The sequence below is a fragment of the Sphaeramia orbicularis genome, chromosome 19 (genome assembly GCF_902148855.1).
Source record: "Sphaeramia orbicularis chromosome 19, fSphaOr1.1, whole genome shotgun sequence".
NCBI lineage: Eukaryota > Metazoa > Chordata > Actinopteri > Kurtiformes > Apogonidae > Sphaeramia > Sphaeramia orbicularis.
In genome coordinates, this window is record NC_043975.1 from 15,086,456 (window position 1) to 15,102,448 (window position 15,993).

At 34.8% G+C, this 15,993-nt stretch overlaps 2 protein-coding genes across 8 annotated transcripts; both read left to right on the forward strand.

The window, feature by feature from the left end:
• The first annotated feature begins 1,985 nt into the window (after positions 1–1,985).
• Positions 1,986–4,800, forward strand: LOC115410473 (cGMP-dependent protein kinase 1-like). Its single transcript, XM_030122129.1, has 5 exons — positions 1,986–1,991; positions 3,425–3,588; positions 3,678–3,800; positions 3,891–3,953; positions 4,671–4,800. Exons 1-5 carry the CDS (start codon positions 1,986–1,988, stop codon positions 4,798–4,800), a joined length of 486 nt encoding a protein of 161 aa, XP_029977989.1.
• A 2,228-nt stretch (positions 4,801–7,028) lies between these two features.
• On the forward strand, positions 7,029–13,050 carry LOC115410603 (uncharacterized). Of its 7 annotated transcripts, none has more exons than XM_030122323.1 (10): positions 7,029–7,167; positions 7,278–7,566; positions 8,983–9,100; positions 9,192–9,307; positions 9,420–9,723; positions 9,826–9,920; positions 10,172–10,239; positions 10,319–10,411; positions 10,862–10,941; positions 12,321–13,050. In XM_030122323.1, coding segments are annotated over exons 1-10 (1,674 nt in total). In that variant the 5' UTR covers positions 7,029–7,165; the 3' UTR covers positions 12,830–13,050. The 7 variants fall into 7 exon arrangements, with proteins under 7 accessions (XP_029978183.1, XP_029978178.1, XP_029978179.1 ...); XM_030122324.1 differs by having other exon boundaries at positions 7,042–7,167; positions 7,392–7,566; XM_030122318.1 differs by having other exon boundaries at positions 7,029–7,566.
• Positions 13,051–15,993: the final 2,943 nt, after the last annotated feature.

Here is a 15,993-nt window from a genome sequence, read left to right on the forward strand (position 1 = left end):
ATGATTTCATTAAAATCATCTCCTTCCTGAATAAAAGCAAACGTTCGTAGCCTTGCTTTATTACTCTTGCAGTGAAATTACATATCCAGCTACTGAGATTTTAAAGCTGAACATTTTTATTTCATATATTTATTTTTAGACATTTTGCTTACTGTGATGATGAAGAAACTGATGTTACTTTTAGTCATTCAGCATATAAATAATAAGAAAATTTTAGCTTTTCTAAAACATATCTGCTCTTTTATGTGAGAAAAATCTCAAGGTTTATCAAAAACAAAAATTCATGGATAGGAGAAAAAAAAAAAGCTTGTAGTTGTTCATCCTGACCACCAGGTGTCAGCACAGGGACGCTGCTACACCACATGGTGAGTGTCATTTTTGAATAAAACTCCGTAATTTCAGATAAAATGTAATGTTATTTTTAGGATTAAATAGAATAATTTAGACGACGAACAGTCAGATTTAGTGTACATGTAGATAACTGTGCACAAAATACTGTTTTACCTCAAATACAAAGACAGTTTAACGTTGTTTTTCTCTTTCACAAACATTCTCCATGTGAACTAAAACTGAACTCCTGAAATAATTAACACAAAACAAATTTTGGTAGATTTTATACTAATAGAACAGTGTTTGGATTATTTTTATATACTGATTCAAATCATTCTACCAAAATCACAGATATGGAGATGATCGTATTAACCCTTTCATGCATAGTGCTCTTTACAGTGGACAGTTATTCTCCAGCTGTTCTCTTGTATATTCATGGATTTTGTTGTTTTAGTTCCATATCAGCCAACACATTGGGTACTCATGCATCATCCCATACACTGCAACTGATACCATTACTGTAACTTTGCTATTCTAGATAAAATTGATCTACAGTAACATGTTTGAGTGTAAAGTAATTGCTTATTATTTTTATTAGATTGAATTTAACACCAAAAAGGTTTTGTTTTGTTTTGTTTTGTCATATTATCTCCATGAAGTGAGTAATGACTAGTATTAGAGTATGTTAAAATATGACAAAACTTCAGATTAGCAGCATGAAAAATGTTTTTATTTCATAGTTTTCACACAGTATACTAGTAAATACATGTTTCTTTGCTTCAGAAATTAAATGCATGGTGTCCAGCTGAGTGGGCTTTTTTGCAACTCCATGAAAAATAGGATCATTAAAAAAAAAAAAAATCAATCAATCACATTGTTTTTTAAATCCAGTCCAATCCAACTTTATTTATAAAGCACTTTAAAACAGCCACAGTGGACCAAAGTGCTGTACAGAAAAAATAAATAAAAACCAAAATAACAAACTAAAATATAAGACTAGATTAAAAGACATAGAACAACTGTAAAGAATAAAACTGAAAAACAATAATAATAAAATAAAAAATAAATAAATAGATAGATAGATAGATAGATAGATAGATAGATAGATAGATAGATAGATAGATAGATAGATAGATAGATAGATACATAGATAGATAGATAGATAGATAGATAGATAGATAGATAGATAGATAGATAAAAATACAGAAGAATAGATAAAACCTAAATAAAAGAATAAAATACAAGAATAGATTAAAAACATTAAAAAAGCTGTACAATTAATGCCACATTTAAGAGGAATAAAAACACTCCGTAAAAAAAAAAAATCTTGATTAAGGTTGTCATAATTCATGCATGAAAAGGTTAAATATATATGTATATCCCACAAACAATAAAAATTGGCATTATTCTTAAACAGGCATGGGAGGAAAATGACCTAATCCTGGTCAGTTTAAGGGTGGGGATGAATAAGTAAAAACAAATAAATAAATAAATTAGAAAATTAGAAGACAAACAGATTGTGCTGATAACTTCTTATACAAAAGCGTACCTTACATCTTACATACAATTTAAGGTGACATTGTGTTAAGGTTATTAACTATTTTAGTTTCCTTTACTGAGAACTTCATCTTTCACACAGGACACAATAAGCAGTGATGAGGGTGAAACGGTGCCCTTTTACCCCCTTAGACCCAAACTATTACTTTCATGTATTTGGTATTTAACTTAAACATGAATTACAGTAGTTTATGAAGAAAAGGGTGTGAGGGCAAGGGCACTATGTTACTGAATAGAAATAGTCAAAAAAACCTACATTATAATTGATTTATTGATTGATTTTTAAAATGGGACAGTTCGTATTAATGAACATTTACTTGTAAATATGAGAGATTATAACCATATGGGTAATTTTGGGTCCCATTGGCAGGTTAAAAAAAAAACAAAAACGAAGGAAAAGAGGAAAAAACAAACAAAAAACTTACAGATAATGTACTACTATAACTGAACTAAGACATTCAAAAAGAAAAACAAATAGTGCACATAAACAGACAAAAGCTGGGGGACCAAGGCAAGCCACCAAGCATTAATTGATTAAGATTTGTACATGATTATATTGCAAATATCCTATTGTTGTTATTACACATAAAACTTTAATGCCTGGACATGATTGCAAATGCAAAATTGTGAAGAATTCAACCCTGTTGGTTTTATCACTATGTAGTAACTGTAAATGTTGCTTGCTCTGTGTCGTTTTTCTCTGTGGGTTCGATTGCACTTTGGTAAAAACATCTGTATTCACTTTACAAAGACAGGGACACTTCACATATAAAATACTGCACACAGAATTTACCAGAGCAGCATTTTTCAGTAGAAATAGAATAATATGTAACACGATGATAAACAAAATAAAGCAGAAATAGTTAGGAAAATATACTACTTCTGTCAGGTTTTGCTAACTGTTTTTATACATGAGAATGGAGACAATTTTCATGATTATGCAACGGTGATTATTCAAATAATTGCAATATAGTGATAGAGTAACAACACCAACAGGGCTAATAATGGTGCAGCACTCTATTTTCAGCTGATTATTCATGAATGAATATAATGTTATGAATATTACTGTATATTCCATTTCAGTGATTAGATCATCCTGTATTTTTCCTAAAAATCCAACACACTGGACCTTTACCAGATCATTCAGTTTGTGTTTACATAATATAACAAGCTCTAGACAAAAGATCTGATCCTGATCATAACTGCATGTGCAGAAAAATGGTCAATCTATTGGCTGGTCAAGGGTTAAACTGCCTAAGGAGGAGTGAGGAAAAGCACATACTTACACCTCCTCCACCTTTTTTTATGAATGAGACTTTAGCTACACACACAGAATGATGTTAGCTTTGTTTGCATTCATTCTGACTAACTGAACAAATGGGATACAGATAATACAGATAATTTCCTAAATGCTTTACCTAAAGTTTTGGTGTGTGTGTGTGTGTAACCTGATAAAAGACCAACAGAAGTTAATATTATCCGACAAAGAATATAGATCTAATCTGAGAATACTGATGTATCCAATTGTCTCTTCTAGGTGGACTTTAGTTTTGCTAAGAAGATCAGTTTTTGCAAGAAGACGTGGACGTTCTGTGGGATGCCGGAGTACGTCGCTCCAGAGATCATTCTGAACAAGGGTCACGACGTCTCTGCAGACTATTGGTCTCTGGGCATCCTGATGTACAAGCTGCTGACCGGCAGGTGAGGAGAGTCGGCAGAGTTCAGAACAATCCCACCGTTTACTGTCATCATCATCATCATCATCTTACAGCATCTCTGTTTCTCTACAGCCCTCCGTTTTCAGGTCCTGACCCGATGAAAACCTACAACGTCATCCTGAGAGGCATCGACATGATCAAGTTCCCAAAGAAGATCACCAAAAACGCAGCCAGCCTCATCAAGAAGCTCTGCAGGTAGGGGGTGCTAGTAACTCCATGCAGGTCAGAACACACTATTTAAAAGCACAGAGTAAATATCTAAACGCTGATTGTTTGTTTCCACAGAGATAATCCATCAGAAAGACTTGGAAACCTGAAAAATGGAGTCAAAGACATCCAGAAGCATAAGTGAGTAAATGAGAAGCTGATTCTGTCGTTTCTGTCTGTTAAAGTGTAATCCAAATGGGTCATATCGGATGACCATGAAAAGATGACAAACTGCATTTTACAACAATTATTTACATGTGTTGATAGGATTAATGGATTAACAGGTATTAAACAGTTTAGATCGGTGGATGGTTTTGGTCACGGGGGCTGTTTGGGTCTTTATGGGTTAATTTTGTGAAAATGTGGACACACAAGTATTATAGAGTTAAAACTGACAAAATCATCTGATAGTGTATTCAATCTGACTTGTGTTGTGCTGTCATCTGCTGGTGTAAAACTGACAAACTTGGATAATACATAAATCCACCCAAAACAATAGTCATATGAAACACATGGAGGCACAAAAGAATGAAAGAAAAAAAAAATTAAAATGAATCAAAATGAAATAAAGTTAAGCTGTTCACACATATATTTTTTTGCTTTTTATAACAATAATCATCTTGATTAAATAGCTTATGTCCTCATTTCTGTTTTATTAAATTATTTTATTTACCCTGTTGAGGGGGCTGTAGCAGCTAAAGTCAGCAGATTTCCATCTAAAATTATAGTATGTTAAAGTTGACATACTGTAACATCCACAGCAAGATTTTCCAGAGATTTCAGATGTAAAAGATGTGTTTTAAGTATGAATGTGAAAACCAAATGCCATGACACTAGTCTTTCCTTTTCTGACTTCAGGTGGTGTGAAGGTTTTAACTGGGAGGGTCTGAAGAAAGGAACTCTGACTCCGCCCATCATACCTGGTGTAAGTATAAAAAAACACAAATGTGCACAAAAATATATTAAAAACAGAAAGCAGGGAAGATAAAGCTATGTATAGACTCAAGGCCAAAAAAATTTGCAGTGACACAAATTAAACATGATTTATCTGCAAATATGATTCTTCAAACTGCTTGTAATTGTTCTTCAAAGTGCTTAAAAAAAAAAATCTAAAAAAAAACAAAAACAAAACAAAACAAAACAAAAAAAGCCATAAAAAGTTGCTTGAAATAAAGTTACTGTCTCATATAAGAGGTCTAAATGAAAAGTATCTTTAGTAACATTTGTGAGAATGAAAGTAACTGCTGGAAATGTTCTTTCCATCCAGATCTCAGTCCGGTCATAGTTTTTTCAGATTCAAATGCAGATTTCAACAATAGCAGGTGTTACATTATACATTCCACGCTCCTATTTTCACGTAAGCTTTAACTGCATTTTTATTTACATGAAATCACAAACATTAACTGTGCAAAAATCATGTTACTATAATAATATTCATTTGTGCTTTTCACATTTTAGCACTGGACTTAATTTTCACCTGCACAATAGATTCAGTTCTGTCAATCTGGCAATTTTCTTAAAAAGAGGAAAACGGTGTTATGAGCAGATGCCCTGAAGTTTGGGGGTTTGCATATTTTGTTACAAACATTTTATTGAGAATTCCGCCAAAGCAATTGAGAAAAGCTGTTGAAAGCTGCCAATTCAGATTTTGAATAATAATCTTTATTTTTTGGAAAATATTTTATATGTGGATATACAACCTACTCTGAAACTGACCCTGATCTGAACATGCGGGAACACCCCACACTGCAGACTAGGAATGGTATGCTGCCATATCAGGTGCCCAGGGAGCAAATTAGGGGTGCTGTTCAAGGGCACATCAGGGAACAATGTCTCTGCTGGTCCAGGGAATCGAACCAGCGAACCTTCGAAGCACATCACTGTTTGATATCAAACAGCAGTAACTGATTTCACATTTCATTCTTTCATTCATTTTTCATAGTGGTTGAATCCTTTGCAGGGTCACTAAGTAAAGCTTTGACATTTTGCCATGTCATTACAGGACTATCGTATAGAGACTGAGAATAATTCATTCTCACAATCACACCTAGGGATATTTGGGTAACCAGTCAACCTACTGACTATTAGCCTATTGTGTCTTTGCACTGTTCAATCACCTCTGCATCTGTATTTTTATGAACAGGACATGGGCCAAGGACAACCTTTTTGGTATCAAAGCTTAGAATATTTTCCACAAATAAATCCCTCATCATCATGAAATCCCATAATAACTGCTGGCCTTCGATTCAGTAAAATGACCATGACTGAAACTGACTGCCAAACCGCTAAAACACTTGATGTTTTTCCTTCATTCATTTTCTGAACCCGCTTTATCCTCCCTAGGGTCACAGGGGTCACTTGGAGCCTTACCCAGCTACTTAAGGATGAAGGCGGGGTACACCCTGGACACTTCGCCAGTTCATTGCAGGGCTGGCATATAGAGACAAACAATCACTCTCACATTCACACCTATGGGCTTGATGTTTTTATTATAAATTATTTGGCTATTTTTCAAAATGTTATATTATTACTATTATTATTATTGCTACTATTATTATTATTATTATTATTATTATTATTATTACAATACAAACGCCGCAACACAACACAATTAGCTGCAAGTAATGATTAAAGTTATTGTACTGTACACTGAACAAAAAAATGAAGCTTGTAGGAAAACACCAGACGGGTTTATGTGAGGGGTACCAGGAGGAAGAATCTGTGGAGCATGTGATTTTGAACTGTAGGAGGTATGAGACACACAGAAAAAATGATGAGGAAAACACTGGGGGAAATAGGGGTGCAGGAGTTAACATTAAAAGGATTATTAAATTCTATGCCCTCTGCACCTCTTCCTGTTCTGATTTGTGAAGGAATTTATGCCATGAATGTTTTGTACATTAAACTTGATGATTAAAAACATAAATAAGTAACTAAATAAAAGGATTATGAAGTATGGGTGAGAGAACACAGATTTGGGCATTGTTAGTTTTCTTAAAAGGGACTCCGACTATAAAGACAAATGGTTCAAAAATATTAAGACTGAACTGTACTACTAAATAAAAGTGTTAAAAGTACATAAATATGTGTGTTATTTATAAAAAAAAAAATAAAATAAAAAAAAAACCTCATTGTTTACATCATTCTATTGATGTAAGTGGCCAGTATTTTGTACACGCACTGCATTCTGGGACAATGACGTAAAAAGGTTGTACTTATGTCAACACAAGAACAAGAACAGGAACAACTAGCCTTCAACTGCCCAACTTTTTGTTACGGAGAAAACGACCACAAAATGCCTCACTGTGCGGCTTTTGGTTGTCACTTCCAGTCTAAAGGCAACAAGGGAACTGATGTAAGTATCCACACCTTTCCAAGAGAAAAGGAAATTAGACAACAATGGGAAAATGCATGTGGAAGAGAACAACTTCCCAAGGACCCACGGCTGTGTTCCCGTCATTTCAGGCCGGACGCTTTCGAGTATTCTCATCGTCCACGGCTCTTTAAAGAGCTCATTGGTGCTCCGCGATATAAACGACGGCTAAAGCCAGACGCAGTGCCAACTATTTTTACTCACAGGGAGATTAAACAACCACAACCGGCGAGTGTCAACCATGAGAGCAAACGTCAAAGACAGGAGACGATGGACGAATGTGCACAAGCATTCGAGGTGGACGTGGACATTGACGATGAGGAACACCCACTGGACACAGAGGAGGAAACAGACAGTGCACCTGTAGAGACTACAAAATCTGTGAGTATACAGTTCAAACTGGAAAGGCTGAACACACCAGTTTATTCCACTGCCGGTTTGGGAGCTTGTGTTCAGATGGCTTACTACCCAGAATGCATTGCGAAGTAAACAACAATGGCGGCGTACGAGTGAACGGATTTTCAATACAAATGTATAAAAGCGACACAATGTTATAAATAGTGACAAAGTAAATGTTTTAGGACAAACATGTCTTGTGAGCCGGGGTTCCTTTTTAAAGGAGACAGGGATTTTTGTTAGGTTTTGATGGGAGTTAGTTGTAAATTTACGGCTTGATCCCCACTCCGGGGCAGTAGGTGGCGGAAATGCACCTTAAAGCTGGATGCCAACCACCAATATAAAAAAGAATTAGCTGAAAAACAACACAATAAGCCACAACACAAATTCCCAACACAGTTTACCAAAACACAACACAAATGCAAAAGCCCATAATGGAAGTAACCCCACAACGGAAGTTATTTCTTAACAGAAACTGGTGGTGATAGGATTAGGTAAGGAAATCATTGTTCATAAGTTTGAAATGATTGCTGTCGCTAATGAACAACGTTGACACTTACTGTTTTCTTTCTATATTTATGTATTCTGCCATCTAGCCTCGGGTTCTTATTATAATTATACAGTAAATGGTTATGACAGTAATGTACTTAGCAACATTAGCGGGCATTGCTATGGAGCGAATCCAATGAAATTAGGGCTTGCAGACTCATATCAGCTGTGAATGATATCGTTATATGCTCTGTTGTAACTAACGTTACTTATGTCAAGCTGTGCAAATAAAGAAAACTGAATGTAAGCTTACACTATTAATCTGTTTTATTTTAAATGAATGAGTGAATTTATTTGGTTTTACATCAATCATTGTACTCAGTACATCAATCGTAATAAACATAAAAACCAATAAAGGAATAGGCTAGAAATAAAAGCTTATTTTTTGCCTATCCTTTTCAACTAATACACTGCTTACATCAACTTAACAAATTAAAAAAATAATTATAATAATCAACAACAAAAACACATCTCAATTCAATATTTCTGAATAACTGAAACTTTAAGTACTCTTTTTTTTTTTTTTTTTTTTTTTTTTTTTTTTAACTTCGCCAAAGGAGTGGATAACTTAAGTACATCATAAGGTCCATTCCATAATTTTACACCCACAATCCCAGCTCATCTAGACTTCACATTTGTCCTCACTTTAATCCACTCACACATATGAAAATCTCTGAAATTCGAATTACTCTCTCTTAATTCCAAGAAACCACGACTGGTCTTTGAGACAATATTATTTTTATCCTTCATGCTCCATATACCTATTTAGAAACAATTCTTTTCTCCTCGCTGTAACTACAGCCTAGCCGTTAGCTCTTATCTTATTAATCCTATGCTTCAATTTTCTTACAGATAAAAATGTACTGTCCGTTTTGCGGACATAAACTTCGATGTGCATCCACTTTCTGTGGTTTGTGTGGCAAAAATATCAAATTCTTATATGAAGTTGTGAAGCGTGGCACAAGTGAAGGTAATGCTATACCAATATTTATATAAGATTTAGCATTGATATTGTATAGTAGTTATAACATTTGATTTTGTATTTGATTTGTTCGATCCAGGGAGTGCAGGAAAACGTGTGCTTCCCACATTCCAAGAACCCCAGGCATCAAAAAAGGAGAAAAAAATAATATCTTTAAAGAAGAAGAAAGAACTTCTGAAAATAAAGCTTGTGAAGGTAACTTCTTTTTGCTGATGTAGACTGACCATTGTGCGGGGAGTCCAGTCTGTCATGTACTTGTGCTGTGTCAATGATCCTGTTTACAGCATATTTCTATGTTTTTATGTAGATTTGTGTAGGCATGATGATTACAAAAGATGGAGAGCTGAAACCTGTGAGAGGAATGGTGCTACCACTTGCAGTGCACCCAAGGGTGGGTGCTGAGGAACTGTGTAAAGCTGCTGAACTAAAAATGAGGGACTTTGACAAAAATTTACAAGGTGGTCCCTACTTTCTTCTTTACCCTGATGGCACAAAGATAGTTAACCTTCCTGGGACAGACAGACCCTTCACTCTCCAAGCCTACAAGGATGCACTCGGGAAAGCATACCAGAGGATCACAGTATATATTTGTACAGCTGAAGATTTCTATTGTAAGTGATTCTGCAATTAATCGCCAAACAAGAACTTAATGCTCTCTTAAACTGATGAGTAACTAAAGTAAATTCTTTTTTGTATGTTCTTGTATTTCACAGCTCAGGACATCAGCACAGACTCATCAGACTCATCAGATTCAGAGATGATCATAGGAAGCAAAAATGCTGTTGAATTGTGTTCGGCTGATACTGTAGTGAGTAACATTTATCATGTTGTTCCCGATTAGATGACACAAGGCAATGTGCGGTTCCTTAACCTCATTTAGTCTTACTAAATTTAAAAATAAAATTGAGATTGAGAATTAAGCCATTAGCACAATGCACATTATGAATAGTGCATAACAGGGTAACAGTAGAGGTCGATGCAGTGTATAGAATATTGCATGACTTAGGACTCCTAAGTACCTGCACTTACCACTCCACTCCTCTATGGTTTGTTATATAGGCTGCACTTTCTGACACAGCAGATGCCCCAGGAACATCAAGAGGTACAATGGACACTGCATGCTGCAGGTAACGTGCTTTCCTCCCAAAATGTAATGTATTTTTTTCATTTGCAAATAACATGTATTTATTGTAACTATTGTCTCAGCAAATACACAGAAGTGTGTACACCCATTAAAACAGTGGATGAAGAGGACTTGGTCAGTGATGCAGCCAGTCATGATATTGTAAAGAATGAGGAGTAAGAAATTAAGTTACCCTAGCTACCCCTACAAACTCTTTCTTCACTTTTACGCCCCCTTTTAAGCTCTTGCCCATCTTGTTCATACCACTTATTCACCTTTACATTTTTTTCTGTCCCCCCTCCATCTCGGTGATGCAAAATTTGAGCGGTAAATATGATCAGTTCTGTGTGATTTGTTGTTGACTGATCAACCAGCATGACTCGACATAGTATGACTGGAAGTGCAGAAAAGAAATGTTGAGTGACTTAATGTAGCTATATTTGTTATCAGGGTTATCTGTCAGGACATACATTCTGTTATGTCTACATTATCTCATGAGGCTCATTGAGACATGGTATGTGATTTGTACTTACTTGAATTGAGGATGTAATAAACCTGTGGTTAACAAAGTAAAGTAACTGCTGCTTTTGTACTAAATTATTGCTGTCTTCTGTGTGTTTTTGCAGATGTCCAAACAATGGACATCAGTCCACACCCACTTCCATCTCTCCAAGATGGCCTGTGAACCCATTCGGGTTTTATAAAGGTCATTACCTCTGTTTAAATAAAAGCTATAAGCCTCTCAGCCCATGACTTTTCCTAAGTATGTTTTTTTAAATGTTTTTCTGAATGTTAATATCGTAATTATTGTACAGTAGGACAGTCAGTGCCAGGATTAATCAGGTTGTCATGTTTATATATTTGTTGTGAAGAAGTATCTGGCCATGATTATGACTGGCACAGTCTGAACGATCACCCAGATTATAACGGTTCACGGGCTCTACTTTATTTCAGAACATTGAGTCTTCTTTTTTGAGATTCTTGTTTTTTGGGTTGTTTTTGTCTTTTTTTTTAATATGTCGACTGTGCTTACAAACGTAATCGTGCACATCACTATTAATAACAGCCGGTTGCTCAAGTTACTTCTGTAGCTTGTTGGCCAAACAAGAAAACTTGCAGAATGTCAAATCACAGTTTTAAAACCTGAGACTGTGAGGTTGCAGGTGCAGTCTTTGTTTCTCTGTGTTACTCTTTGATCTATAAATGCCAGTTTAAGCAAATCCACAAATCATGGCTTACACTCTTTTAGCAGGTGCTAGCCCTGTCCTCTATGACCACCTGATTCATTTGTATACTTTACATATACATTTTGTGATTTTTTTTTTTTTCTTTACCTAGTGAAGTGCCTTCTGTTTTTTTCCTCCACCAATTTTATGTGGTGCCAGGCTAGAATGAGATTTATACCTAATAAATACACTGAAAATAATGTTTATGGCACTGATTCTGCCTGAGTACTGCACATGTGAAGTTATACTTGTGATTCACCCACTCCTTTGTCAATTAAGTTTTCTCTTTTGTTGTTATTTTGGTTTGAGTGAAGGGAATGCAGTACCATTCACATTACAGCAAATTGACTTAAATTGGCTAGATAATTCATTTTCACAAGGTAATTCAAATGCACGTCCCTAATTGTAAACAAGCTGTTACCCTACATGTAAGTTTAAAAGGCTCCTTTCAGCACAAGTAATATTTCTACTCAGTAAAGGAAAAAATATGTTCCATCACATCAGATATACCACTATTTTGTAATATTACAATTAGTAGTTCGTATTTTGTATCCACTGGTTAACTAATCACAGATGACATTATCCTCTCTGGCAGATTTAAAAAATCCTGAAATTTGTAAATATAATTTGGTGCCTATGATTATATTTGGATGGTTCACCTAAGGAAAGCTGTTGTGTGGGGAATGTATGAAATTTAGCATCAGTTGAAAAAAGAGAAAATCATTAAAATAAGTTTAGGGTTTATCCTTGGTTTTCAGGGATCTTCGGTGCTGGCTGGATTTGTGGAAGTTTGTAGAAGATTTAGACCCATGTGTAGGGGTCTGGGGTCCTAATGTTATGTGCATTTGACTCTGTTTAGCAGATCTCCAGCTCCTGCCTACGGATAAAGAAAATGTTGAAACTATAAAGAAAGAGGAGAGCCCTAGTCCACGCCAGGGGGACCTAAAGCCCCCCCACATTATAAACGAAGAGGAGAGCTCCAGTCCACACCAGGGGGACCTAAAGCCCCCCAACATTATAAAGGAAGAGGAGAGCTCCAGTCCACACCAGGAGGACCTAAAGCCCCCCCACATTATAAACGAAGAGGAGAGCTCCAGTCCACACCAGGAGGACCTAAAGCCCCCCCACATTATAAACGAAGAGGAGAGCTCCAGTCCACACCAGGAGGACCTAAAGCCCCCCCATAATATAAAGGAAGAGGAGAGCTCCAGTCCACACCAGGAGGATGTAAAGCCCCCCCACATTATGAAGAAAGAGGAGATGGAGTTAACCATCCCACGGCTCGATCCAGAATTAGATTTACCCCCCCTCACTGATATTAAGACGGAAGATTCTTCTGACACAGATGACAGTGAAGATTGGAAATAAAGCCGGCCCAATGAAAAGGTCATGTGAACGCAGAAGCAGATGGAGCAGAAGGATCAGAACCGCCATGAGTCATTCACAGAGGATACATGAAAGGAATGACAGAAGGACTCGAACCATCAGCCCTGTTATAGCATTTTGTTTTGGTTAGTTTTATAAAACTACCTGTGATCCTACAGATGTGACATTCTTTACATAAATCACTTATCATCTCTGGAGATAAATAAAACGTAAATAAGATTAAAGGGTTTCCTTGTGGTTATTTGTTTACTTTAGGCTGTTTAATATTTTACATTTTTGTATGGCTGGTAAGGTTGAAAATAAAAATTTCCTCCTGAATGATAAGTAAAAATTAGGAAAATTGATACAGTAGAAACAAAATCATTTGTGTCAGTGAGGAAAAAGATTTGTGTGTATTTTTCCATCTCAAACATACAAATTTAAACTAGGATATGAAAATAAATGACAATCTACTGACTTTTCTGCATCTTTGATATTGCACTCTGCTCAGTGTCACTGAATCCAAAATATCTTACCCAATAGATAAACTGCACAGGATAAGACTGATTTGATTTTTATTTTTATTTATTTCGGTCAGTGACAGATGGTTAAATAGCTCTAGACAGAGATTTATTAAAATTAGTGACAATTGGGGAGTTAAGTTTAATTTTGGGATCAGAGAAAATGATTTCATTAAAATCATCTCCTTCCTGAATAAAAGCAAACGTTCGTAGCCTTGCTTTATTAGTCTTGCAGTGAAATTACATATCCAGCTACTGAGATTTTAAAGCTGAACATTTTTATTTCATATATTTATTTTTAGACATTTTGCTTACTGTGATGATGAAGAAACTGATGTTTCTTTTAGTCACTCAGCATATAAATCATAAGAAACTTTTAGCTTTTCTAAAACATATCTGATCTTTTATGAGAGAAAAATCTCAAGGTTTATCAAAAACAAAAATTCATGGATAGGAGGGAAAAAAAAAGCTTGTAGTTGTTCATCCTGACCACCAGGTGTCAGCACAGGGACGCTGCTACACCACATGGTGAGTGTCATTTTCGAATAAAACTCCATAATTTCAGATAAAATGTAATGTTATTTTTAGGATTAAATAGAATAATTTAGGCGATGAACAGTCAGATTTAGTGTACATGTAGATAACTGTGCACAAAATACCGTTTTACCTCAAATACAAAGACAGTTTAACGTTGTTTTTCTCTTTCACAAACATTCTCCATGTGAACTAAAACTGAACTCCTGAAATAATTAACACAAAACAAATTTTGGTAGATTTTGTACTAATAGAACAGTGTTTGGATTATTTTTATGTACTGGTTCAAATCATTCTACCAAAATCACAGATATGGAGATGATTGCATGAACCCTTTCATTCATAGTGCTCTTTACAGTGGACAGTTATTCTCCAGCTGTTCTCTTGTATATTCATGGATTTTGTTGTTTTAGTTCCATATCAGCCAACACATTGGGTACTCATGCATCATTCCATACACTGCAATTGATACCATTACTGTAACTTTGCTATTCTTGATAAAAATTGATCTACAGTAACATGTTTGAGTGTAAAGTAATTGCTTATTATTTTTATTAGATTGAAATTAACACCAAAAAGGTTTTGTTTTGTTTTGTCATATTATCTCCATGAAGTGAGTAATGACTAGTATTAGAGTATGTTAAAATGTGACAAAACTTCAGAATAGCAGCATGAAAAATGTTTTTATTTCATAGTTTTCACACAGTATACTAGTAAATACATGTTTCTTTGCTTCAAAAATTATACACATGGTATCCAGCTGAGTAGACTTTTTTGCAACGCCATGAAAAATAGGATCATAAAAAAAATTTAAAAAAATCAATCACATTGTTTTTTAAATCCAATCCAACTTTATTTATAAAGCACTTTAAAACAGCCACAGTGAACCAAAGTGCTGTACAGAAAAAAATAAATAAAAAACCAAAATAACAGAGTAAAATATAAGACTAGATTGGAAGACATAGAACAACTGTAAAGAATAAAATTGAAAAATAATAATAATAAAATAAAAATAGATAGATAGATAGATAGATAGATAGATAGATAGATAGATAGATAGATAGATAGATAGATAGATAGATAAAAATACAGAAGAATAGATAAAACCTAAATAAAAGAATAAAATACAAGAATAGATTAAAAACATTAAAAAAGCTGTACAATTAATGCCACATTTAAGAGGAATATAAACACTCAGTAAAAAAAATCTTGATTAAGGTTGTCATAAGGGTTAAAAATATATGTATATCCCACAAACAATAAAAACTGGCATTATTCTTAAACAGGCATGGGTGGAAAATTACCTAATCCTGGTCAGTTTAGGGGTGGGGATGAGTAAGGAAAAACAAACAAATAAATAAATAAATTAGAAAATTAGAAGACAAACAGATTGTGCTGGTAACTTCTTTTACAAAAGCATACCTTACATCTTACACACAATTTAAGGTGACATTGTGTTAAGGTTATTAACTATTTTAGTTTCCTTTCCTGAGAACTTCATCTTTCACACAGGACACAATAAGCAGTGATGAGGGTGAAATGGCACCCTTTGACCCCCTAAGACCCAAACTATTACTTTCATGTATTTGGTATTTAACTTAAAGATGAATTACAGTAGTTTATGAAGAAAAAGGTGTGAGGGCAAGGGCACTATGTTACTGAATAGAAATAGTCAAAAAAAAATCTACATTATAATTGATTTATTGATTGATTTTTAAAATGGGACAGTTCATATTAATGAACATTCATTCATTCATTTTCTGAACCCGTTTTATCCTCACTAGGGTCATGGGGGTCGCTTGGAGCCTATCCCAGCTACATAGGAGCGAAGTAAATATTACTTGTAAATATGAGAGATTATAACCATATGGGTAATTTTGGGTCCCATTGGCAGGTTAAAACAAACAAAAAAAAAAAAAGCAAAGGAAAAAAGGAAAAAAACAAACAAAAAACTTACAGATAATATACTACCATAACTGAACTAAGACATTCAAAAAGAAAAACAAATAGTGCACATAAACAGACAAAAGCTGGGGGACCAAGGCAAGCCACTAAGCATTAATTGATTAAGATTTGTACATGATTATATTGCAAATATCCCATTGTTGTTAT